Below are 24,217 nucleotides of genomic sequence, written 5' to 3' on the forward strand. Positions count from 1 at the left end.
ACGCGCGCCTGCGGCCGGGGCGTGCGCGGGGCAGACGCGGAAATCTGAATGGGGCTCGCGGGCCGGTCGCTACGGGGGCCGGGGCGGGGCGAGCGCGCTGCGCGCGGCCGGCGCTGACGCGGGCTCGGTGCGGCGGCTGGGGCGGCCCCGCTCCGCGTCCCCGGGGCTCCCCTCGCCATGAGGCCGGGCCCCGTGTCTCGCCCGGGCCGGGCGTCCCTGTGGCTGGCGCTCTGCGCTGCCCTGTTGACGCTGCCGCCCGCCCTGGGCGCTGGCGAGCGGCGGCGCCTGGCGTGCTCCACCTGCCGGGGCATCGTGGACAGGTTCAACCAGGTGGGCTGCGGGGCCGCGGGGGGGCGGCGGCGGCCGGGCCGTGGGGCGGGGGGCGGCAGGGGGGGTCTCGCCGGCAGCCCGAGGCGCGGCGGCAGCGGTGCAGGCCGCTCGGCGCCCGCCGCTCTGAGGGGCTGCCCGTCGGGCGCGGTGCGGGTCTGCGGCCCCCGGGGCTGCCCGGCGTTACGCCCCGCAGCTCGGAGCCCCGCGTCCGGACTCGGGGAGCGCTTCCGCCGGGTGCCCGGTCAGCGGCAGCAGCGCTTGGCCAGGCTGACGGGCGGCAGCGGTCCGCGCCCGGCTCCGGTAACGGCTGCAGCCGCTGGGCCGCGGAGCCGGTTGGGCTTTGCTGCCGGCGATGGCTCGGTGCCGGGGCTGGCTGTGCGGGCGGCGGCCCCCGGAGATTCCGCGTCCGCTGGCAGCGGCCCTGCGCCGTGGCAGTGCGGGCTGTGTCGGCAGCGAGGGGCGGCCTCGGCTTGTCTCCGGTGCTCTGACGTGCCTTGGGTGTGCGCTCGCTGCTGTAGGCTGCTGGGCCGCTTGACGTGCAGCGGGTGGCTTTTGTAAGGTGCGATGGTTCCGTAGGTACTGACTGTGACTTGGGGAAGTTGTGTCGATCGTGGTGAATTACAGTTGTGCGTTGAAGTTACAACACGGTGAAATTTGGGCAAAGTGCTGTCAAAACAGAAGTAGAGGTGCTGTTCAACTGATGAACAAAGTTCCTGAGAACTTAAAGAAGGGTGTAAAGTTTTGTTCGTGTATGGTGCCCGGCATAAGTGGAGACTGTAACAAGGCCTTGTTTATGCGTTATGAAAATTCAGTCCTGTTATGCTGTAACATATGCTTTCTCACTTCTCATGTTGTTACTAGCTGTTTCTTTCACTTAACAGTTTGATCAGTAGCATCAGAGCTTTACCAAAGTTTCTGCGTGGCACTTTTCACAACTTTTGTATAAACCTTTACTATTGCCCTTAATTTTTGAGAAACAAACTCTGCAACTTACGCTCTTTTTGTACTTTTCATTTGTAGGGATTAGCAGATACAGCTAAAAAGAACTTTGGTGGTGGGAACACTGCTTGGGAAGAGAAGACACTGTCGAAGTATGAGTCCAGGTGAGCTATCTCAGTGCATCTCATTCAGCTATGTTTTATGTCCACTGCATTACTTGAGTGTACTGGTGTTTGTCTGGACTTAAATATTGAATGTTGCAGCTAAAGTTTCACATGTCCAAGCCTTAAATTCTTATTGCTTAAAAGGTAACATTACGTTATAACGTAAAGATTACAGTAAAGACTGAAGCCTCCTTATTACTGCCTTTATTTGCCTTGTTTGTGAAAGCAACAAAAGTAAATACCAACATTGGTCGCAATAGGTTTTTTTCTGTTTACCTATTAAAACCCTAAAATTGTTATTTCAAATAATGGTCAATAGTTAATTAGTAGTCATAAAAGGTGTGGAGCATTGCAATAGTTGTTTTAGAATTAAAGCAGTATCTGCTCCCTAGAGTTGTCACTATTTCAGTGCCAAACAGAAAACTAGAAAAGGTGCAGATTACAGTACTCTTGTATACATGTTTGATTACCGAGCAAAGTGATCTAATATCTTTCTTCCAAATTTCAAATTCACTTTTTAATATTAATTGGAGCATTGAGGTGTAAGGGTGCGATTTCTAAACTTGGGTTAGTGAGCTTCATGGGCTTGTATCAAGTATGGACAATACGTGAAATGTATCATTGAACTTAAGAGAAAAATACTGCACTCAAAATTAGCCAGAAAGCTAAAAATCTGTCGGTCTACAATCTGCAGACATAATAAATGCAAGCAAGCCAAAGTGGTTCTTGTGGACATCCTTCTAATTTTTCTGCTTGAAGTGATGTTCATTAGTTCTTTATTCTAATACTTGCTTTGTTTTGGGATTAATTCAGAACACACAGTAAACTGATAAAGTATCTAGGCTTCTGGAAGTCTAGCATCTCTGTCATGTCTTGAGTGGTGTCAAATGTTTAAGTTAAACTTACGGTTTGCATTCTCCACTTGCAGCGAAATTCGTCTTGTAGAGATCATAGAGAACCTGTGCGACAGTAGTAACTTTGAATGTAATAACATGGTAGAAGAGCATGAAGAACATATAGAGAAATGGTGGTTCAAACTGTAAGTATCAAATCTTTTTGTGGAGATCTTTGTGTGGGTAAAGTTATCGAAGAGGATGAACAATTAATGTTAAATCTTGTGCCTGAACAATAGCACTAGGGGTGATTCTGCATTGTCCTTCAGGAGTTGCCATTGAGTGCAGGTAGGTTCAGGCTGACTTCTAATAGCATGTGCTGCTGTATTGTGTACTTTTTTGTTTTCAGTTCTGGAAGTGTTACACCAAAACATCCAGTCTTGCTTCTCCTATACTGTCTACTCAGTTACCACTGGGGTTTTGAGGCAAACTAATACTGGAAAGTTTGAGGTTTACTTTTTTGTTTTCCTTTGTCATAAAACTGCAAGGGATTCTCAGGTTCTTGTGGGTTTTTTGTTTGTTTGCTTTTTTTTCTGAAACATTATTTTGTTGGCAATCAAAGAAATAGTTGCTTCTAATAAGTCTAGAACTCAAAACTCTTGAGGATGGTATTGTAGCAGCTGACTTTTCTATTTTCTAAGCTAGCCTGTGATTTCTGTTACAGCTAAGCTTTTTATGTACTGTTATAATTAGCGAAAGGATGGCATTGTAGAATTTAGATCTCTTAAGATCTTTTTTTATTCCAATTTCAAATCATGTTTCTTCTAAGTATTTTTTTTTTTAACTACTTTAGACTGTCAGCATTCCCAATCAGCTGGAATTCAATAGGGTAAACAGCCATTATAACATTTCATAACTGGATAGGGAATTTTGATAACTCACTTTGCTCTTAATGACTGCTTTATTGCTTTTTATATCCTTTTACCTAACTATACAGGATTGTGTATACTTTATTCTGCTCCCTTCAATTGGCATGTTAGACTAGCATAGAATAGAATACTTCAGTTGGAAGCGATCATTTAGTCCAACTGCCTGATCATTTTAGGGCTGACCAAAAGTTAAAGCATGTTGTTAAGGGCATTGTCCAAGTGCCTTTTAAACACTGACAGGCTTGGGACATCAACCATGCCTAGGGAGGCTGTTCCACTGTCTGACCAGCCTCTCAGTAAAGAAATGCTTCCTAGTGTCCAGTCTGAACCTCCCTTGGTACAGCTTTGAACCGTTCCCATGTGTCCTATCACTGGATACCAGGGAGAAGGGATCAGGACCTGCTTCTCCACTCCTCGGGAAGCTGCAGAGAGGAATGAGGTTGCCCCTCAGCCTCCTTTTCCAAACTAGACAAGCCCAAAGTCCTTAGCTGCTCTTCATAGGACATGCCTTCCAGAAAGGCAAGCTGTGCAACCCAGAGTCTTAAATTTGCAGAATGAGAAAGAAATGAGTCTTAAAGTGGAGAATTTGACAAAGTAGACTTCCTAAAATAAACAAAACCATTCATAAAATGCATTGGGTTTTTTGATAGTTTCTGTATTTAATAGATCTTTTGAGTGCAGTTGATTAACTTTGCCTTCTGTCCTTTAACCTGTGATACCTGAATGTCATTCTGTTTCCGTGGTAGTTTCCAAAGACATTTTCTTTGTCTGTGAATACCTTTTGATGCCTTTTCACAAGGTGTTACGTTACATGTGGTACCCAGTAAATTTACTTTTCAGGGCCTAAGCTTTGGAGTCAATATAGCCAGATGTAATAGTTTGGAAAGAGAAGCTGTACGTGCCTCGGGAATTGCTGAAGACTTCTGTTGGGCTACAGAGTATCTAAGCCTTTGACTTCAGCATCAGTGTGATACTGAGATCTGTCCATTGTTGTTTAGAACTGTAGTAGTCCTCATGCTTGCTTGCAAAATAATATCTAGCGAATTCATTGTTAATTGGGTGTGTGTGTGCTAGTGCTAGAGTAGCACATAACTAACTTCTTAATGTTAAAAAATAGCCTTCTAAAATAATACTTGAGTTATGCTAAAAATAAGAGGAGAATTTAACAGGCAGCTGTCCTCAGTTTGACAGTAATTTGAGCAAACATTAATATGGTTCCTGGGTTATCTTCTGCACAGTTGAGACAAAGATGCAGCAGTTATCTTTAAGAGGAAGGAGTAAACAAGACTGTAAACTATATATATATAACCTTCCCTAAAAATTGGGTGTTAAAATACAAAAAGGTGTTGTGTACCTATCAAGACGAATTGATTTTATTGGTTGCTCTTATTTCACATCTTTCCTAAACTTAATCTATAAAATTTGAGTATGTTAATCGTATTGTAGTAGTTTAAAAGGTAAATTCATCCCATATTGGAGGACGACTTCTAGAAAATGGTTCCTGAAATAAGATCATCTTCAGAATAGAAAATAAATAGAGAGATAGAAAAGATACGTTTGTAATTTGTCATGTGTGATAGACTAATCTACTGGATTGTGTAGGTTCAGTTGCACTGGTTGGCTTTTAAAGAATCTTTGTTCTTTTTATTGATAAATTGATGTCTTTCATATACAGAAAGAAGAAGTATCCTGATTTGTTTAAGTGGTTTTGCATAGAAACAATAGAAGTTTGCTGTCCTGCTGGAACTTATGGACCAGATTGCCTCGGTAATTTTTCTTTTGAAAAATACAGTAGCAGATAACGTTCTTTTTGCCTGTTTCAGTCTTTCATAACATGGACAAATACATGAAGTATCGGTGTTTTGCATGAGATACCAGGTACTGTGTAGTATGTACCTGCCAGCTGCCTGATAGTTAGGTAGCTGCCTTGCGAGCATCCTGCCTGGAGAGTAGTTTTCTGGGCATGAAATACTGTACAAAGTTATCAAGGGTTACTTTCATGTGCAGAATCCATCTGATCTGATGCTCACATCCACATCTGACCCATGCTTGGAGCCTCTCTGTGACATCAAGTTTATTGTTTAGGTGGCCTTTCAGAAGCTATTTAGACAACAGTCCTTGACCAGTTTCAAGAGTAGAATGGCCAAAATGCTGTTGGGGATTAAATGAAGAAATTCACAGCTGAGGATTAGTTAAAAAAGCAATGGGAAAAATTGGATAAAAGCAGGTGGGAGGCAATTAGGTGAAACTAAGGTCTTTGATGCAAAAATAGTAAAGGAGGTATTTTGACCCCTGAAGTTTGTACAATTTATAAATCTCTAAACCCTTGCACCTTATTAGAGATTGGCTTTGGCCTCTTATATTGTTAAAAATTAAGTGCCAATTCCTGGTATTAATCTAAATGATTGCTAGTAGTTTTTTTCCAACTGTAGTGTGAACATCCTCAGTAATCCAGAATAAATAAAGATACTAACTTTAGCCAGGAAGCTAGGAAAATAGATAAAATTCTAAGCTATGGTGTTTACACAAAATTAAATTTATAGCTAAACTTCCCTGGAGATTGTTTTGAGTTACTCTTATACTTGAATGCATTACTGAGCATTCCTTGTGGCAAACCCTTCAGTTGCTCTCAAAGGAAAAAAGATGTTGGAAATTACATCCTGGTTTTGTGTGACTGCTTGTTTGGTTTTGTTTTGTTTACATTTTACTGCCTCTGAAGAGGGAGGGATTTCAGGTGCTTGTGGCTGAGAATAGGAAGTAATTTCCTTTAACATCTGATTTTAAAGTATTTTTGATGCTTTTTAGCTTGTCGTGGTGGATCAGAAAGACCTTGCCATGGAAATGGCCACTGTGATGGTGATGGTACCAGAGGTGGAGATGGCTCATGTAGCTGTAACAAGGAGTACACTGGAGACTTTTGTTTGGACTGTTCTAATGGTTACTTCAGTTCCTTGAGAAACGAGACGCATTCTGTTTGTACAGGTAACAGTTTTTGACAGGTGCTTAGATCTTTGCCTTCCTTCTTCATTTTTTGTAAACAAAACTAGAAAGAATTGAAACTGACAAATGTGAAAACAAAAAAGTTACAGTTTTGTTACTCGGCTTTAACCAGAAACGACATGTCAGTTTGGTGAAATTCTAAGGTTTTGCTAAGTCATCTGTCCAGACTGCCTTCACGCACACCACTCCACCCCCCACACCCCAATACCCCCCTCCTTTAAATTGAGAAGCGGAATTCATCTATGTCATGAGGGAGGGAGAGCAAGCTTTGTCCCCGCCCGTAGCCCCCAAGTATTATACAAAAATAATGAGCTAGAATCGCTGCATAGGGGACTACTTTGAAAGCTAGCTTTTCCTCATGTCTTAGATAAGCTTAACTGGATGGAGTAAATGGGCATGGAAACAGCTGAATTGTACTATGGACTATGTAGATTTTTTGAAACGAGTCAGGTTCTAGGAGAAAACTTTTTAAGTTAGGCAGATTTGCTTCTGGTTTTAGATCTTGAATGAGATTCTGCAGCAACTAAATCCACGGGGTCTGATAAGATTGTTTTTCGACACAATCTGTGTTGGCTTTTTGGCTGTATGATTCTGTATGATTTATTTTATATTATAATCTATAACATGCATATATTATATTTGTGTGTTGCTTATGCATGTAATTTTTATATAGATATGTATATATAAATATGCATATGCAACTGGATTTCTAGTATGTTTCCTTCTGAAATTCTTCAGATTAGTATTATTTCACACATTGCGCTTGTGGTTAGTGGCAGATGAAGTAGCCTGAGGATTTGCTAGGTGGGAGTGTGGAGTCTCGTGTAGTTCTAGTCACTAGAGTTTCATGGCACTGTTTTAAGTGGTGCAGATGACTGTAATTGCCAGGTTTGGCTTTCTGGCTTTTTTTTGGGGGGTGGGTGAGTTGGGATTGTTTTGGGTTTTTTGGTTGCTTTTAGGATAGAGTTGCGGTTTTGTAAATGATACCTCCATCACATCAAGATTTAATCTTGTTAGTGGGGAGGGTCAAGCTGCTAAAATAAGATAGCTTCCAGAAGATACTAAATAGGGTTTTCTTTGAGAATTTGTGTGCCCAAACTTGCCTTGGAATCTCTCAGCAAAACTCAGATTGTAGTTTTCTCTTACCTCAGCCTGCCACACTGCCTGTAAAACTTGTACTGGTTCAAGTGACAAGGACTGCCAGGACTGTAAAGAAGGCTGGATTAAAAATGAAGAAGCAGCTTGTGTGGGTGAGTAATGTTTGGTAGACTTCAAACAGGTTTTGTAGCAATGTTATCTAGTGAGGCTAGATGACCTCACATTGACTTTTACTGTATTTTATGGAAGTGTTCTGTCAGTTTAGATTTTTATAGATCATAGTCTCTCTTTTCCTAACTTGTTTCATGTTGCAGGAAAGCAGTATTTCATCCCCACTGATTGCCTGGTGAATATAGTTGTCTTTATCAAACTGTTCACTGTGTTTCTTTTTAATTTAGTGGAGTACAGATAGCAGCAAATAGGTTGTTCCTTTTAAAACACATTTTTTGTGTTGATTTGAATGCTAAACAGTGCTCTGCTCTTGATTTTTAACTACTTTATCAACTACTGGAGGATTTCTCTCAGCTTATCTACATATTTTGTAGTAATTGCACAATTATCTTCAGATTACTCTATGTTTATAAATGCTCGGCCCTGCAAGAGTTCAAATATTTCACTAAAAGTCAGGCCCACTAACTCTTCCTATTACTGGAGGGAAATGCCAGGAGACATTAAGCTCAGTACTTCCATTATTTTCTTACCTGTTTCTAACTTAGCATTTCTCTTGGTTTATGAGGTATATGTGAAACATGTAAGGAAAAACCCATTAATAAAAATAGTCCCAATGCAGGGAGGCACTACGGGAAGAGTAACACATTCTGTCTGACTGGTTGAATGGGACCCATTAAAGACCCTTAACATGATGTCTGGGAACAGTATCTTAGAAGTTATGTGAACACTGCTTCTTAAAAGTGATAATGAGAACTAGGACTTGAATTGCAGCTCCTGTGGTACTTGCTTAGGCAGCTGCTGAACACTTCTAAGAGCATTTTTAAGATGATCTAGTATTGTCTTCTATGCAGTTGTTTTTTTTCCAAACCATTGCAATTGACAAAGTATAAATTGGTTCAGTAATTAGTACGTATTATGTCTGCAGCAGCATGATGAAATAGATAGCAAGGAGACTGAAATAGCCTTTCTCTGTCTGACTTTTAGTTTTGAATACTGTTGTGCCTTTTCCTTGAAATGACAAGACTGGCATATTTTAACTTCCCAGTTTCAGCTTGACTGGTCCTAACCGTAACCTGGCGTTCTCTCCAATTTGCTTTGTGTTGAAAAGTAAACAGTGTATGTGTATACATTTGTGTAACTTTTTTAATACTTAAAAAAGATCCATAGTTTGGTAATACAGGAGTAGAGAAATCAACAGTATTCCATAAGAGGAGTCTGTCTGCTTGTTTGTTATGCTATTTGTATAAAAAGCATAAATGCATGCAAAACACTGACTTGAAAATGACAAGGATGGGCAGGTATTCTGGAAGTTTTATTTAATTTGAACTCTTGAGTTTCTGGTATGTCTGTTACTGTCATCACAAAATATCTTCTGAGGATCAGTTTTGATTTGTTAATGTAAGTTGAAGCTGAACAAAATGGTGTATGTTACCATGTTACTCATGTGTCTGACGTGTTGCATATCTGATTCTGAATTCACTGTAACAATTACTCTCATTGCAGTCAGTTGAAGTTTATAGCTTCTGGGGACCAGTTCTTAAGAGATCTCAGAGCAAAGTTCTGAAGTATTAATCTGGCTATTTAATCGTGACTACTATTTTAAGTAACATCACTTTTTATCTTTCAGATTTAGATGAGTGTGCTACTTCTCCTTGCAAAGATCACCAGTACTGTTTGAACACAGATGGATCTTTCTCATGCAAAGGTTTCTTTTTAATCTGCTATTGCACTTTATCATCTAGAATCCTAATGTAATGCTAGAAAGGGCATGATACCAGGCTTTTAGTATAGTGTGGTCCAGTCCTGACTGGGCATGGGGAGGATGAGGCTTTGGACCTATTTTATGAGGAAAGCAAGAGATTTCTGGGTATTTCTACTCTGCTCTTGTGGCACCCCACCTGGAGCACTGTGCTCAGCTCTGGGACCCCCCCAGAATAACGAAGACATGGACTTGCTTCTATGGGACTGGAGGAGGACCACAAAGATGATTGGGGGCTGAAACATCTCTCCTACAAGGACAGGCTGAGAGAGCTGAGGTTGTTTAGCCTAGAGAAGAGAAGGCTTCAGGGACTATAGCAGCCTTCCAGTACCTAAAGGGGGCCTACAGGAGAGGTGGGGAGGGACTCTTTGTTGGAGTGTGTAGTGACAGTAGGACAAGGGATAACTGTTTTAAGCTGAAAGAAGGTAGATTTAGATTAGATATTAGGAAGAAATTCTTTACTGTGAGGTGATACAGACATACTTTACAGGTGAGACACTGGAGCAGGTTGCCCAGAGAAGCTGTGGCTGCCCCATCCCTGGAAGTGTTCAGCCCAGGCTGGATGGGGCTTTGAGCAGCCTGGTCTAGTGGAAGGTGTCCCTGCCCATGGCAGGGCGGTTAAAACTAGGCAGGCTTTGTCCTTTCCCACCTAAACCATTCTGTGATTCCTTGTGTGGCTAAGATGACTGACTTTAAGTGTGGTACTTTAAGCAGCAGATACAAGAATTTTTATACTTAAATTTTTTTTATCTTTAGCGTGTGATGCCAGCTGTGTAGGTTGCACAGGGGAAGGTTCTGACAAGTGTAAGACCTGCGCATCTGGATACATGAAGGAAGATGAAAAGTGTACAGGTTGGTGGATTTGGCAGTACATGGTAGAACACCAGTTGGCTCACTTTTGGTTAGCCACGCTTGGGAGCTGTTAAGTACATGCATGTTTGTCTGCTCCAGTTTTCAAGCCTATCAAAATGAACCCAGTCATTTTGGTATTAGCAGCAATGACTTGCTTTATAACTTCCTTTATATTATTGAGCTAATAGGCATGACAGGGCTTAAAGGTGAAACACTCCTACAAAAGGAACAAAGTATTTTATAGCAGATTCAGGAAACAAATACACGAGTCTCTTGTCGGTTATCTACTACTTCATTAGAAGTGTGCATCTGTATTTATTTTGTAACAGAAAGGCAGGAGCATAATGTAGCTTCTGTTGCCTTCCTGTTAATTCATTAATGTCCGTTCAAACGATACTAATTCATAATGATTTTTTATGTGAAGTGATAGTAAAAAGAGTGAAATTAGAGTTTCTTTCTGGGGAAGATCAGAAGGTACGCACAATCTGAAGTAGCTGTTAACTCTGATGTAGTATTTATAGACTCCCTTCCCTTTACTTGTACTTTGATGGCATCAATAGAAAATGGCTGTGGGAACTCTTCAGTAGGTTAAGACAAGTACCGTTGCTTAATTCATTTCTCCACACAGGGGCCTGCAAAACATAAAAAACCAGTAGTATCTGAATAAATTTGAAGCACAGTCTAAATCATGAAGAACCATAACAGATTATTTTAACAAAAGTTAAATCTGTTGAAGCAGTGTTCTGCTCCTCGGTGTTTGTTATATTTGAATAGAATTTTGTTTATATGACTGAATACAAGTAAGTTTTATAACAAGATAACAGCAGTGGACTCTTTCTTTCCCTATCCTGTCTCTAGATATAGATGAATGTAGCCTTCCTGAAAAGGTCTGTGTGAAAGAGAATCAAGACTGTGTTAATACTTCAGGTAGTTACAAGTGTGTATGTTCAGAAGGGTTTGAAGATAAGGATGGAACGTGTGTTCAAACTGTAAAAACAGGCAAGTGGCTTTTCAATGACAGATTTTTTGAAAAACAGTCTGTATTGACAACTTGGAGCTGTATTTCTGTCAAAGGGTCTAGTTGCATGTAAACTCTCCTGTATAATTCCTGATCTTTCTACTGCTGTGGTCTATGTCAAGTAGTTTGTGGTGTAGGCCACATTCTGACATGCATGCTTTCTTGCTTAAAGATAGTGGAATCTTTAAATGTCTGTCTTGTTCATGTGTTGGTATTTTTTTACTTACGGTTGTGTTTGCAAGTCACTGAAGTGTCTAGCTTCATTACATGAAGTGAACTAGCAGATTACTGCTATGACAAAAAGGACGTCTTCCTCCTCCCCACCTTTTTTTCCTTTATTGTTAATTGTAATGGCTCAAGAGTTTATCTGATTGCATGCCAGCTGCTTCAACTCACTGAAATCTCAGAAGATTAAGCAGAACTTTTTGCTGGATGAATGAGCTGAATTTATTTGTTTTGTGATCCCGTAAGTGGCAGAGCTGGTGTGAAGGTGAATATGGAGAAAGACATCTATCTTTCAGTAGTAGGGATCCATTTTGCTTGACTTAATCTATATCTTCAGTCAAGAAATTCATGTGTAATTTGCTCTAGGATGTATGACACATTATGGGCAGAGTTATGTTCATTAGTGTTTCATTACTCTTGTCAAGGCTTTTTTTTTTATAATTCCAAAGTGGAAGACAGGATTATTTTGCAGTAAAGGTTGTAGGAGAATACATGAGAGATGCTCAATTTCATACCTTTTATTTTCTTTCTACTTCTTAGTTTGTTTGGGTTTTTCTGTGTCCCCCCCAAGACTGCTTTTTCCATCTTGTACTAGTAAGTTGTAAAGATCTGTGTAGCATTGCTACTCAAGGCCATTCAGTTCAGACCTTACACTTTCAGTACTCATTGTTAGTAGTTCTTTAAAATCAGTTCCATGCTTTTCCTGTGCAGGTGCTCACGCAGTTACTATGATTTTTTTTTAAATGTGGCCTGACATTTTATGATAATAACAGCAAAATGAGAAGTTGACAAATTGGCTTGGCTTTTTCCTTAGGTTAATGCTTTTGCTGATATAATAAAATTGCTCAGCTTTTTTAAAGGCACTTTTAACATCTGAACTGAGTAGTTTGCACTATAGAAAACAATTCTGAGTAATACTTGCTTTTTGTTTTTAAATACCAGAATTTCTTTTGATAGGTCATGTGAAAAGGAGGAAGGTCACTGTGAATAGCTGAAAACAAAAGCTTAGAATAAACAGCTATGCTGCTTTTTTCTTCCACTAACAATGTCGTACCAGTTTATTTGAAATGTTTTGTTTGCATCTAGAAAAAAAGAAAAAAAAAAACCACACAAAACCAATAAGCTTATAGACTAGGAGAATGGTTTCATTGCTTCTCTAGTCTTGATAAATATGTTGATTTGGGTTTCTGTTTAAAAATTTCCTAATGTCAAAAGTTATGTTGTATAATAATACATTTGTATTTTAATTATGATACTTAATTTCACAGGAGAGGAAGTACAGAGTGGAATAACTGAGCCATCACCTACTGGACATGATGACTTATGATCTGCATTCAGAATGAAAAGACATTCCTATCTAAAGTTCTAAATTATTGGACTAAGCCTCTGCTAGCTGACGTACTGTGGAAATGGTATTAAATATGCAGGTTGCCATTAAGATTTTGTTTTTTAAATGGTGATAAACTGCTCTTTAAGCTGCATTTCTTTATTCTCAAATGGCACTTTTTATATAATTCTTCAAGAACAATACTCTAGATGGGTTGGTACAAAATTTGAATTAACATAACACTGTTCCCAGCAATTGCAAACAAATTGCAGGCCTCTCCTTCTAGTGCCTACTGAAAACTATCATCAGTTGGAAGGACTTAGTTGCACTTCATAAATCAAGAAAAATTTAGACTCAAGTTTGTTGTTTCTTGACGTGAGAAATATTTCTTTAACTGAAATACAGCTTTCAGAAACTGTCAAAGGGAATCTCTTTGGGGGGGAGGCACTGCTCCCTTAAATGAAATAGAATGCCTAATACTGCATTCAATAAAAGTTTATTTTGTTGGAATGTGCCTTAAAATTTTTTAAGGTGTTAGTACCTTGCTGGGTTGTGATGTCTGTTTTTCATTTAGGCAGTGGAAAAAAAAAAAAAAAGAAAAGAAAAAAAAAAAGAACCTTGTAAGCACTGTATTTCAATGTAGCACTGAATTCCAGCACTCAGTTGTACTGGAATGTATATGGGGAGGGGAAAATAAAAAAGAAGAAAGAAAAACACAACAAACACACACTTTCCTCTGAAGAAAGAATTATGTCAAACTTGTCTTCCTACCTTTGGAAACTTAAGTCTTTCTTGCAGATACTTGCATAAAGTACATGAATTATTTTATACAGTGATGAAAAGTAGGTTTGGCTAACACCTGTACTCGGTAGCTCCCAGATGTTACGCAAGTACGCTAGGACTGAGGGATACACGACTAACTACAGTCTGCTGCTGCATGTAATAGCTTCCTGTCTTTTTCAGAGCAAGCATACTATGATCAGTTTATTTTATCTCTTTTGCCATTTTAGAGGCAAAGATAATAAGCACAGCATAGACACAACTTCCTACATGTGGTCCCTAAGCTTAAAAGGCAGATAAAGAGCTAAAACTCTTATATTTTGCAGGCCCATCACAGCTGTAAATAAGCGAAGGACCCCCAGTACTTAGAAGTCTGACGGAAGTGAGTGAGGTTTGGAATACATTGCAATGCTGAATACAGGGAGCAGAAGGTGGGATTGCAGAATACAGCTAAGAGCAGCATATTTTGGGCTTGGCTATGAAGAAATTAGAAACAGTATCCTGAGGTAAGGGGAAGTTAAAAAAAAAAAAAGGTATGAACAGGATTGACCTGTTGGGCAGTGCAGGCCAAACACTTGTATACTACTGAAGACTTCTTTGTTCAGACTAAGTCACGGTTCAGTTTAGGGACAGCAATAGATACTTCTGTGAAAGGATTCCATTGGATTCTTATGTTAAAACCTGTCTAAGCTGATCTTGTGTGCTGTAGTTTAAATACCCAGAATTACTGAAGTATCTGTAACTATTTTCTTTATTTTCCTTCAGCTATTACATCTTATTGTTTCTTAATTTGCCAGTCTGAGAATGAAAACTTCATTGCTTTCTCAGCTGCAATTGCCAGAGATGGGACTGTGCCATGTATCTTGCAAGTTGTAGGGTAGGTGTTTTATTTAGTAAGTGCTAAATTAAAAGGAGGAAAAAGTAGGCAGTTTGGGGAGCACAGGGAATACAGCTGGAGGATCTTTAGGGTTTTTTTAGTACATGTGTAGCCGGTTAGTAATAATAGGCTTTAAGGATCTTATAGGAGGGTAGTTTGTCATTGTCGCTCAGTCACTGACACTTAACTCCCTGGTGTTCCACATAATGGACGAAATGGTCCTTGTTAATAGTAATATGAAATGTCAGTTCTGTTTAAGAACTACCGTCAGCTCATGATCAGCAGAATTGTCTCTCAAGTACAAACTCTTCTATTAACATTACAAACTTGAAATAATGTTTCCTCATATGAAGAAGAACTTGGTATTCTAAGCTCCCTTCAAGTTAGTTGGGAGTCAGGGGGATACCTGGTGAAGTTCTTAACTACACTCTGGAAGCATTTACTTTCCAGTTCCTCCCCACCCAAAGCTCTAGACAAAAAGCCCTAACTGAATCTGTTCTAGTTAAGCTCAACTCTGGGATGAAGCAGTGAAAACAAAAACTTCAAGAGTTTGTTTTTTCTTTGGTGAGAGAGAGGAGAAACTCTTCCTAGTCTAACCTGCAAAAGCAATGAGAATAGTCCGCTGTAACTAAACTGTTGTTCGGTTCCAGAGAATAATGTTTTCAGCCTTTCATTACAACAGTAGAACCATTGTAGTGTTGTTTCCTAGGAAACATATGGATGTGGTACCTGGGTATTAGTAGTCACTAATATATTTTTCATCAATTCTCTTGACATCAATTCCTGCCCCCCAGTTGTTAGTACCTGTTGCTCTGCGTTGAATCATTTTGAATAAACTTGCTAAGTCAGGGGCCCAGAAGGGTAAATTCAAATATTTAGAGCTTTCTCTGAAGGAATATTGACCAAGTTGCATAATTGATAAATACTTGACACTATGCTACTGCTTTATGCCTCTCAGTGCTGAGTTTCTAAGGAGTTAGTCCTCTCTCCTCTGGTTTTATTCTGTATCCTCATTTTACTGCTTCAGACTGTGATTACTAAGGTTGGAAATAAAAATTTTGATTTGATTTATTCCTCCCCACCACCAACCCCCAACCTTAAACTGGACTCTCGGCTGTTTTGGGTTTTGCCCCTCATAATCAGTGAGGGGGATGGGGGAGCAGGATTTAAACTGATTAGCAGAAACAGAGTGCATGCCAAGTACTTTGGGTTAACTAAACCAGTCCAGGGTAGGAACGCTTTCTACTGCATGTGTCAACTGCCTAGCGCTAAAAAAAAGCGAGCTTTTCCCATTAAATTTTTCATTACCTTGTAGGGAGATCTTGTTTTGTAGTATAAGACTTTGTACTTAGGGTTGCCTGGAATTACAGGTCTCATGTCCAATTATATGAATAGGTTAGTAAATACCTCAAGTGATATGAGAGATCCCACAAACAAGATTTATGCCTAAGTGAAGTATTGGTTAGGTACTTTGTCATAAATACCAAGGTAAACCTTGAACTTCCAGATTCACGCCTATTATTTTGTAAACTTCATACTGTGAGTGTCAACTAAAAATGGCATCCCTTTTGCTAGTTTGCCTTGCTACTTCTTTGGGGTTTCTTAACCTTAGACTAAGCACTTTTTGCAATGGGAAATGCAATGGTTTGGTACTCTCTAGCCACTTTAAGGGATAAGGTTATAGCTGTACTCCACAGAAGATCCAGGAACAAGCAAACCTACAGACCTGCTTGTTTCAATTAAAGCTCTAAAGAGTGCCAGTAAAGCACTCTCAAGTATGCCGCATGTATACCAAAATCCTCCTGCGGTGTCTAAACTTAGGAATCAAAGCATGTGCTGAAATGTTTTTCATGTGAGTATTGGGATATAATACTGAATTTATTCTTTGGTGTGAATTCCCAGCATGTGTCTCATAGGCACGGAGTTCTATGCAAAGTGTAATACCATCCATTCACAAGTAGGGTAAAAGTAGTCTGTTTTGCAGAAAAACTTGATGAATTAGGTAATTCAGGAAGTCAGAGATCACCTGAAAGGCTTCAGATTCTCTCAGGAGATGTGCCAAAGTCCATAGGTTATAGACAAGATCAGGACAGAGGTCACTAGAACATGTGGGATATATTGTACAAACAGAACACTTTTTATGATTGACAAGGACTGATCATACATCATGCTAGTACATATGGGAGAGGTACTCTTCAGTAAGGCAATTGTCTTTATTAGCCTTTGAACTGACATTTGAAGTTGAAAAAGCACCAAGAATGGTGAAAATCACCAAATCACTTTTTGAATGTTAAGCTCCCAGTGCATACAGCATTACGTGCATGTTAATTCTTCTTGACAGAGTGCAACTTGTCTTTCAAGATGCTTTCAGACTATTCTTAATACAACACAAAGTTAGCATTACAAATAATTCAAGACTGCCTTAACAAGTGACTAACTGAAAAGAATGCATGGGGAGAGACAAAAAAAAAATAAATATAAAAAAAAAACCTTTAAAAAAAAAACCCCAAGCAGTTCTGGATCATACATTGCAGCAATACAAAACAGTTCTCCATAATGGTCCTAGCTGACCTGATACTCCTCCCTTTCCTTCCCTGTCTATCAGTCTGGCATGAGTTATTTTCTTAGATTGTAGTTTATCTGTTCTGAAAGGAAACTTCTGAGGTTATTCAAAGCAACTGTCTGCTTTTTTTTCCTTCCTTGGATCAAAATGGAAATTTTCTCATCTTTTTCAGCCATTTCACACCATATCTAACTTTCTGGTTTCAGTTCCAATATTAATCCAAATATGATCTGCAGATAGAGCTCAAATGCATTTGCAAGGATTTTTTTTTCCTCAGATTTCTCTTAGAATTAAGATTATATTTCCCTTAGATTTTAATGGATGCTAATGTAGTAGTCTTTCTTTTGCACTAGTATTATTAGATTTTCTTTCTTAGAGTCATGGGATTGTTTACATTGGAAAAGACCTTTAAGATGATCAAGTCCAACCATCAACCCAGGACTGCCAAGTCCACTAACCGTGCCCCTAAGCACCACACCTACATGGTTTTTAAACACCTCCAGGGATGGCGATTCCACCACCTCCCTGGGCAGCATGTGCCAGTGCTTGACCACCTTTTCAGTGAAATTTGACCTGATGTCCAGTCTAACTTCCCCTGGCACAACTTGAGGCCATTTCCTCTTGTCCTATCGGGTTTTATCTGGGAGAAGAGACCCACCCCCACTTGCCTACAACCTCCTTTCAGGTAGCAGCAGAGAGCAATAAGATCCCCCCTGAGCCTCTTTTTCTCCAGGCTAAACAACCCCAGTTCTCTCACCCGCTCCTCATAAGACTTGCGCTCCAGACCCTCCACCAGCCTCATTGCCCATCTCTGGGCATACTCCACACCTCGATGTCTTTCTCAAAGTGAGGGGCCCAAACCTGAACACAGTTATTTGAGGTGTATATACTCACCAGTGCTGAGTATAAGTGGACAACAACTTCCCTAGTCCTGCTGGCCACGCTCTTTCAGATACAAGCCTGGATGCTATTGTTCTTGGCCACCTGGGCACACGGCTGGCTCATGCTCAGCTGGCCATCAGCCAGCACCCCCAGGTCCTTTTCTGCCAGGCAGCTTTCCAGCCACTCCTCCCCAAGCCTGTAGCGCTGCGTGGGGCTGGTGTGACCCAAGCGCAGGACCCGGCACTGAGCCTTGTTGAACCTCCTACCATTGGCCTCAGCCCATCGGCTCAGCCTGCCCAGACCCCTCTGCAGAGCCTCCTGCCCCCCAGCAGATCAACACTCCCCCCTCAACTTGGTGCTATCTGCAAACTGACTGAGGGTGCACTCGATCCCCTTGTCCAGATCATCGATAAAGACATTAAACAGGGCTGGTGCCAGCACAGAGCCCTGGAGAACACCACTTGTGACCAGCTGCCAGCGGGATGTGACTCCACTCACCACCACTCTTTGGGCTTAGCCATCCAGCCAGTTTTTAACCCAGCAGAGTATACCTGTCCAAGCCACGAGCAGACAGTTTCTCCAGGAGAATGCTGTGGGAAACAGTGTCAAAGAGTTTACTAAAGTCCAGGCAGACAGCATCCACAGCCTTTCCTTCATCCACTAGGCAGGTCATCTTGTCATAGAAGGAGATCAGGCTCATCAAGGAGGACCTGCTTTTCATAAACCCATGCTGGCTGACCCTGATGCCCTGGTTTTACCTGCATGTGCTGTGTGATGGCACTCAGGATGATCTGCTCCATACCCTTCCCTGGCATCAAGGTCAGGCTGACAGGCCTGGCGTTTCCCAGATCCTCCTTCCTGCACTTGTAGATTTCTTACTTGAAAGTACCTTTGAAATTGTATTTTTGTTGCATTAGAGCTCTTTTTATGTAGCCTTACTGTCTTCGTTTTAACTTTTTTTAAAATTATTTTTAAAGGTATCCAAGGTAATACTTATTCTTACAGGGCTGGAATAATAAAACTTAATTTCTAGTCTGCTGATTGTTCTGTGTTACACACACTGCTATATGTAAAGTAGTTGAAATGACGGGCATGTCCTTATTACCCTGTGTTTGTTGAATTTCTTGGGGGTGAGCAGGAGTCGCTGTTAATCCTGTTGAATTCAGACCTCTTAAACCTACAATCTGGAAGGCAGACGAATCTCCTGGGATAATCTGCTGGGAGGCGTAAGAAACCTAGACCTGGATTTATTTCTCCTGCTTTCTGAGAGGGCTCTAACCACTAGGTCAAATAACAACCAGATGTGCAAGGCTACACCTGGCCACACATCAAAAGAAACAAGTGAGGTCACACAAGTTTGTGTGTTCTTTTAGGTGTGTGGGGGCTTTTTTTGGTGGGTGTTTTTTTGGGAAATAGGTATCATCAGTAGATGGAACTTGCTGATTACATGCAATTTCTGTAAAAGGAATGAAAAGTTAGGCTCATTCGTGTCCTGGGTGGGGGAGGTTTGAGAGGTGTTTTTGGCTAGGAGCACATATCTAGCTTGCTTGACTTTGGCTATCTAGAATGTAGACATCAAAGTCTGGCCATGAGAACAGATTAGAGCTGTGGTTGGCACCTTGCTCATGCCTAGTAGGTGCTGGGCTCCTAGAGTGGAATCTAGAAGTCCAGACTGCAGAGAGCGTGATTACATAAATCTAAACTGTAATGTAAACCTAAATACATACTGTTTTACTCTGCTCCTGGCACACTGTGGTGTCCTGTGCCTTGAGCTAAGCGGGCCTGGCCTGGCCTAGCATCAGCCTGATTTGCTAGTATGGGGTTATGACCATGAGCTGCGAGTCCTGATCACATCAGCTGTGGTTGTCCACTGAAGTTGGACTGTAAGGAAGTTGGCAACCTGTCTCCTGAATGTGCCTGAGACCCAGTTAACTCTTTCACACTTATACTTGCTGCTGACAGAACTTATTCTGCCACTTGACCAAAACTGAGCTTTTCTACTGCCAAGAATGTAAGCAAAATGATTTTGAGACAAAATCGCAGAATGGTTGAGGACAGAATGTGCCTTCAGAGGTTGTCTAGTCCAACAACCCTGCTCAAAGCAGGGTCAGCTAGAGCAGGACCTTGTTGCTCAGGACCATGGTTACTTGGGGTTTGAGTATCTTCAGGAACAGACACTCAACGACCTTGCCTTCTTCATGTCCTCAGGAACTGCTTCCAATTGGTATGACTTTCCAAAGTTGATCATGAATGGCTTTGCAGTAGCCTGGGCTAGCCTCCACAGCACTCAATGGGTGCGTCCCATCAGGCCCCACGGGCTTGCGGTCTGTCCAGCTTGATTAAATGTTCCCTAATCTGATTCTCCTCCAGGTGAGTCTTCCTTGTTCCAGACATTCCCACAGGCCTGGGAATCCTGAAGGCAAATCCTACTAGTAATGACCAAAGCAAAGAAGCCATTGAGTACCTTGGCCTTTTCTATGTCCTTTGTCACGTGGTCCCCCGCTCACAGCAGTGGCCTCATGGTTTCTGCCATCTTTCATTTGCTGCAGGCATGCCTGCAGCAGCCCTTGATGCTCTTCAGATTCCTTCCTGGTTCTACTGCAGGTGGGCTTTGGCTTTTTTGATCCCATCCCTTCATACTAAGACAGTGTCTGTATTCCTTCTGGGTCACTTGCCCCTGTTTCCACCTCACATGTTCCTTTTTATGTCCCGAGTTTAGTCAGGAACTCCTTGTTCTTTCATGACAGCTTCCTGCCACCTTTGCTTGATTCTCAATGCGTCAGGATTGGAGAAGGCAATCACTGAAAATCAACCAGCTGTCCTGGACCCTTCTGTCTGGGGCTGTCTGCCTTAGTTTCCCTTCCGAACAGATCCCTGAACAGGCCAAGGTCTACTCTCCTGACATCAAGGGTTATGATCCTGCTGTTGCTTTGATGGCAATACGGTATTTGGTTATACTAGTTGGTCTACTGCTGAGGTAAAAATATTCTCTACTTGATGATCCTTTTTTCTTGAATTTGACCCTCCTAATTTAGCTTTTGTCAGTAGGGAAACTGTAGGCTCTTTGGGGCTGAGGGTCATCTTTTTGGTTTGCTTTTGTTAAATAGAGTCATTCCCTAATCCTCATCCATTCCCCAGTTTGCATCACAGCATTCGATATGTAGGATCCACATCTACCGCTGCATCCACTAGTGAAGGAACTGCTTGAGTAAGTAGCTAGAAAGTTGTGCAGCTAGGAGGAACATTCCTCTCTTGCTAAATTCTTCTGTGTTCACAGGGCACAGTAGGTCCAAGAGGGAAATAATTTTTTTTTAATTTTTTTTTTAAAAGGAAAAAAGTAAAAAGTTGGATTTCATACTAGCTGTAAGATGAATGCTCAGGTTAAATTTGTTAATGTTGGAACAGTCATCTTTAAATACATCTTGGGGCTGCTATGTCAGTATTTCTAAGCATATCTGAGAAATTATGGATACTTTGATGATGGTACTTCAAGTTTTGCAAATACATAATGTCCACGTAGTATATAATTTTGGTGGACTATATATGCAATAACTGTATAAACCCAGTACTTTCTGTCCTCTTTTTGACAGATATCATACCTGTACTAAGGATATTTATAGTCCTTCAGGGAAAAAGAAAAGGTACCTTAAATTAAATCAGTTCTGCTTCACAATAATTTTTTCAGTGTCTTCGAGGAATCTGGTCTGGATCCTGTTATTCTTGCGCATTCTGTGTACCTGTAAGAAGTTAATTTCTAATTCAAAACAATACTGTTTTTCTTTAATATTTCTTATTCTTTTTTTAGAAAAAAGGCGCTTTTTTTAATAAAGGAGAAAGAGGAGGAGGAAGGAGGAACACACAGTTTAAAACAAAAAAAATAAGGTGACCTACATTTTTTTTTTTTTTCCCCTAGATAAAGAAGGCTGCCCCAAAAAGGGATGCGTGAATAAATTATTTAGTATTCTAACAGGAGAGACCTTGCGGGTCATCTCATTCTTCCCTTGCTAGTGTGGAATTATTCGCTCTATGCCATTTGGAAATGCAGTATCTAGTTATGAAATTGCTGAGGTAATGTCTTTTCCATCATTCCCTATTATTTTATCTATCAGAAGATATTGTCAGGTGCTCATTTGATAGTAATTCTGTTTAATGACTAGCACAATAAATAAAAACTCTCCTGAATGCAGGTGTATTCATGGCCTCATTTGAGGTACAGACATACAAGATGGTCCTATATAAGAACTTTGCCTTGTAAAAGGTGGAAGAGAAACAGATTCGGGGAACTGAGATTCCTCTTTGACATTTAACATAATATGCAGTTTTTCAGTCTGCTTTCGAATCACTCGGTTCCTGGACTAAGCAATGTCACGTTTTCCAGCAGTGAAGCAAAGAGGTCCAGAAACTACCATTTAGAAAAGCAAAACAACAGCTGACATTTTCATATGAAGTGCAGTTATGTAAAGGAAATGGGTAGCCATAACTCCTGGCAGCAATGAAACATGTAGTTTCAATACTAAGATCAATTGTGACTTGCTCTTGAGGAGTTCAAAATTCTTACTGTATGAGTGTGTCCCCTCAGTGGCTTTGTGACATACTTTAAGAAAGTTATTGTTTCATTTATTTATCAAGTAACAGCAAGGTCAGCTGTGGCTGCTCAGCATTGGCAAATAAAAAGCTCACACATCACTGGGAATGGAGAAGAGGGAATGAGCAGTTGTCGGGTGCAGGAAGCAGCCACCAGAAAGGGTTGGCATGGTAGCCGCCATCAGTGGCAATCTCTTGGAGCTCTTCAATAATTTTGCCCAAGAGCCTAGACTGAAGCACAAGCTTCTCCTTAGCAATCAGGTTAGAAAATAAAGAATTGTGTCTCCGCTGCATTTTTAATTTATTCATCTATACATCTAAATGCTTATGTTTATAAAGAAATACTTTTGTAGGTAGGTATGTATAGACCTATGTGCCATATATAGATTAATAAACACCTTTCAATTGAAGTACTTCGTAACTTTCTTTTTTCATTACACATTATAATATATGCAGTGATTAAAATAAATTCTTCCTACCTGATGTCAACTTCGCAACAAGAAATTTGATTTCAGTGTGAGCTGGATAAACTCTTCCCGTGAGCTCGCAAGGGAGAAAGATGAGTCATTAAGACACAAGCTGTTCTGTCTTTTAGGACATAATTCTGTTATCAATTCATTGCACACTGTTCATGTTCAAAACAAACAGAGTGTCCCCGGAATAAGTTTTCTTTTATGTTAAAGCTCCTCACACAGATGGCGTTTGACAGGCTATTTGACAAGACAGGCATCCTAACGGGATGACAGCTCTGGAATTCCAGTTGTTTGGGGAAGAGAGCTGTGCGGCGGGCGTGGTGCGGTGTTGCTTCAGGCGCTCCCTTTGTAGATGATGAATTACTGCACAGCTGTTTGCCCCTGGCAGAGATGCACAGCTGTGCGGCGCTGCGATGGGGCTGTCCGCGGTGCGGCTCCCGTGGCTCGCGGCAGGTTCTGGCAGCGCCCGCCTGAAGCCGGCAGAGGGTACTCTCAACCTGCCGAGAAGCGGTTGGTGGCTGCTTCGGGAGCCCACGGTTTCCAACGCGGTTACAGTCCTGAGGGAAGCGGCCAAAACTGTGATCTCTTCATCTATACGGGCCGGATTGCGCTTAGGTAAAACTGATAAATAGGTCGTATGCTTCTTCGAATAACTCTTCTAGGCTGCATTCTTTCCAAAAGCACAAACAACTAAGATCTTCTCAGTCATAGAAGATGTGGTCTTAGGGAACAGGAAAACTCAGGTTGGGAGGGACTTCAGGATGTCACCCATCCGACCGTCTGCTAAAGCAGGGTCAGCCACGAGATCTGAGTAGCTGCCTTACCCACTCTCGACAACCTCTAAGGATGGAGACTGCGCAACATCTTTTGGCAACTGTCGTCGCAGTCAGAACATTTTTCTGTATATTCAGGCCAAACCTGTCTTGTTCCAGCTGATACCTGTTGTCTCTTGCCCTCCTGCCATACACTGCTGTGAATCCTTGACCTACTGTCTCTGCTCCTGCAGCCCAGGAGGTGGGTGGCCCTTGCTGCTGCCAGGGCGCCGCTGGCTCATGCTCTTGTCCCTGCCCGGCAGGGCCCCCAGGGCTTTTTCCACAGAGCTGCTCCCCAGCTGTCAGCTCCCAGCCTGTATCATTGCAAGGAGCTGTGCCTTCCCAAGTGCAGGCATTTGGGTTTGTCCTTGTTGAGGTTCATAAGGCTCCTGTCAGCCTACTTCTCCAGCTTGGATAGATCCAAATTTTCTATGAATTCTTACATTTACACATAATTTTCATTCAGATCAACAGTTCCACTACCTTTAATAGAACAAATTACATGTCTAAAGATTAAAAGTTTGTGTGCTTGTGGATCACAGATTTATAAATAAAGTTACTACAAGCAAAACTGAAAAATTAGGTTGTGGATTTCTAGCCT

At 41.3% G+C, this 24,217-nt stretch overlaps 1 protein-coding gene and 1 long non-coding RNA gene across 3 annotated transcripts; one reads left to right on the forward strand and one right to left on the reverse strand.

The window, feature by feature from the left end:
* The first annotated feature begins 6 nt into the window (after window positions 1-6).
* On the forward strand, window positions 7-13,155 carry CRELD2 (cysteine rich with EGF like domains 2). The gene is made up of 10 exons (XM_056339986.1): window positions 7-330; window positions 1,351-1,433; window positions 2,362-2,472; window positions 4,871-4,962; window positions 6,001-6,177; window positions 7,347-7,445; window positions 9,092-9,169; window positions 9,980-10,075; window positions 10,934-11,074; window positions 12,587-13,155. Exons 1-10 carry the CDS (start codon window positions 178-180, stop codon window positions 12,643-12,645), a joined length of 1,089 nt encoding a protein of 362 aa, XP_056195961.1. The 5' UTR covers window positions 7-177; the 3' UTR covers window positions 12,646-13,155.
* On the reverse strand, window positions 10,085-23,136 carry LOC130149857 (uncharacterized). Of its 2 annotated transcripts, none has more exons than XR_008822035.1 (3): window positions 23,023-23,136; window positions 21,393-21,484; window positions 10,085-10,707 (listed from the first exon to the last, which is right to left on the reverse strand). It is a non-coding gene; the product is annotated as an uncharacterized LOC130149857 (long non-coding RNA). The 2 variants fall into 2 exon arrangements; XR_008822034.1 differs by having other exon boundaries at window positions 22,811-23,132.
* Between the last annotated feature and the right edge of the window lie 1,081 nt (window positions 23,137-24,217).

This window comes from Falco biarmicus, chromosome 5 (assembly GCF_023638135.1).
Source record: "Falco biarmicus isolate bFalBia1 chromosome 5, bFalBia1.pri, whole genome shotgun sequence".
NCBI lineage: Eukaryota > Metazoa > Chordata > Aves > Falconiformes > Falconidae > Falco > Falco biarmicus.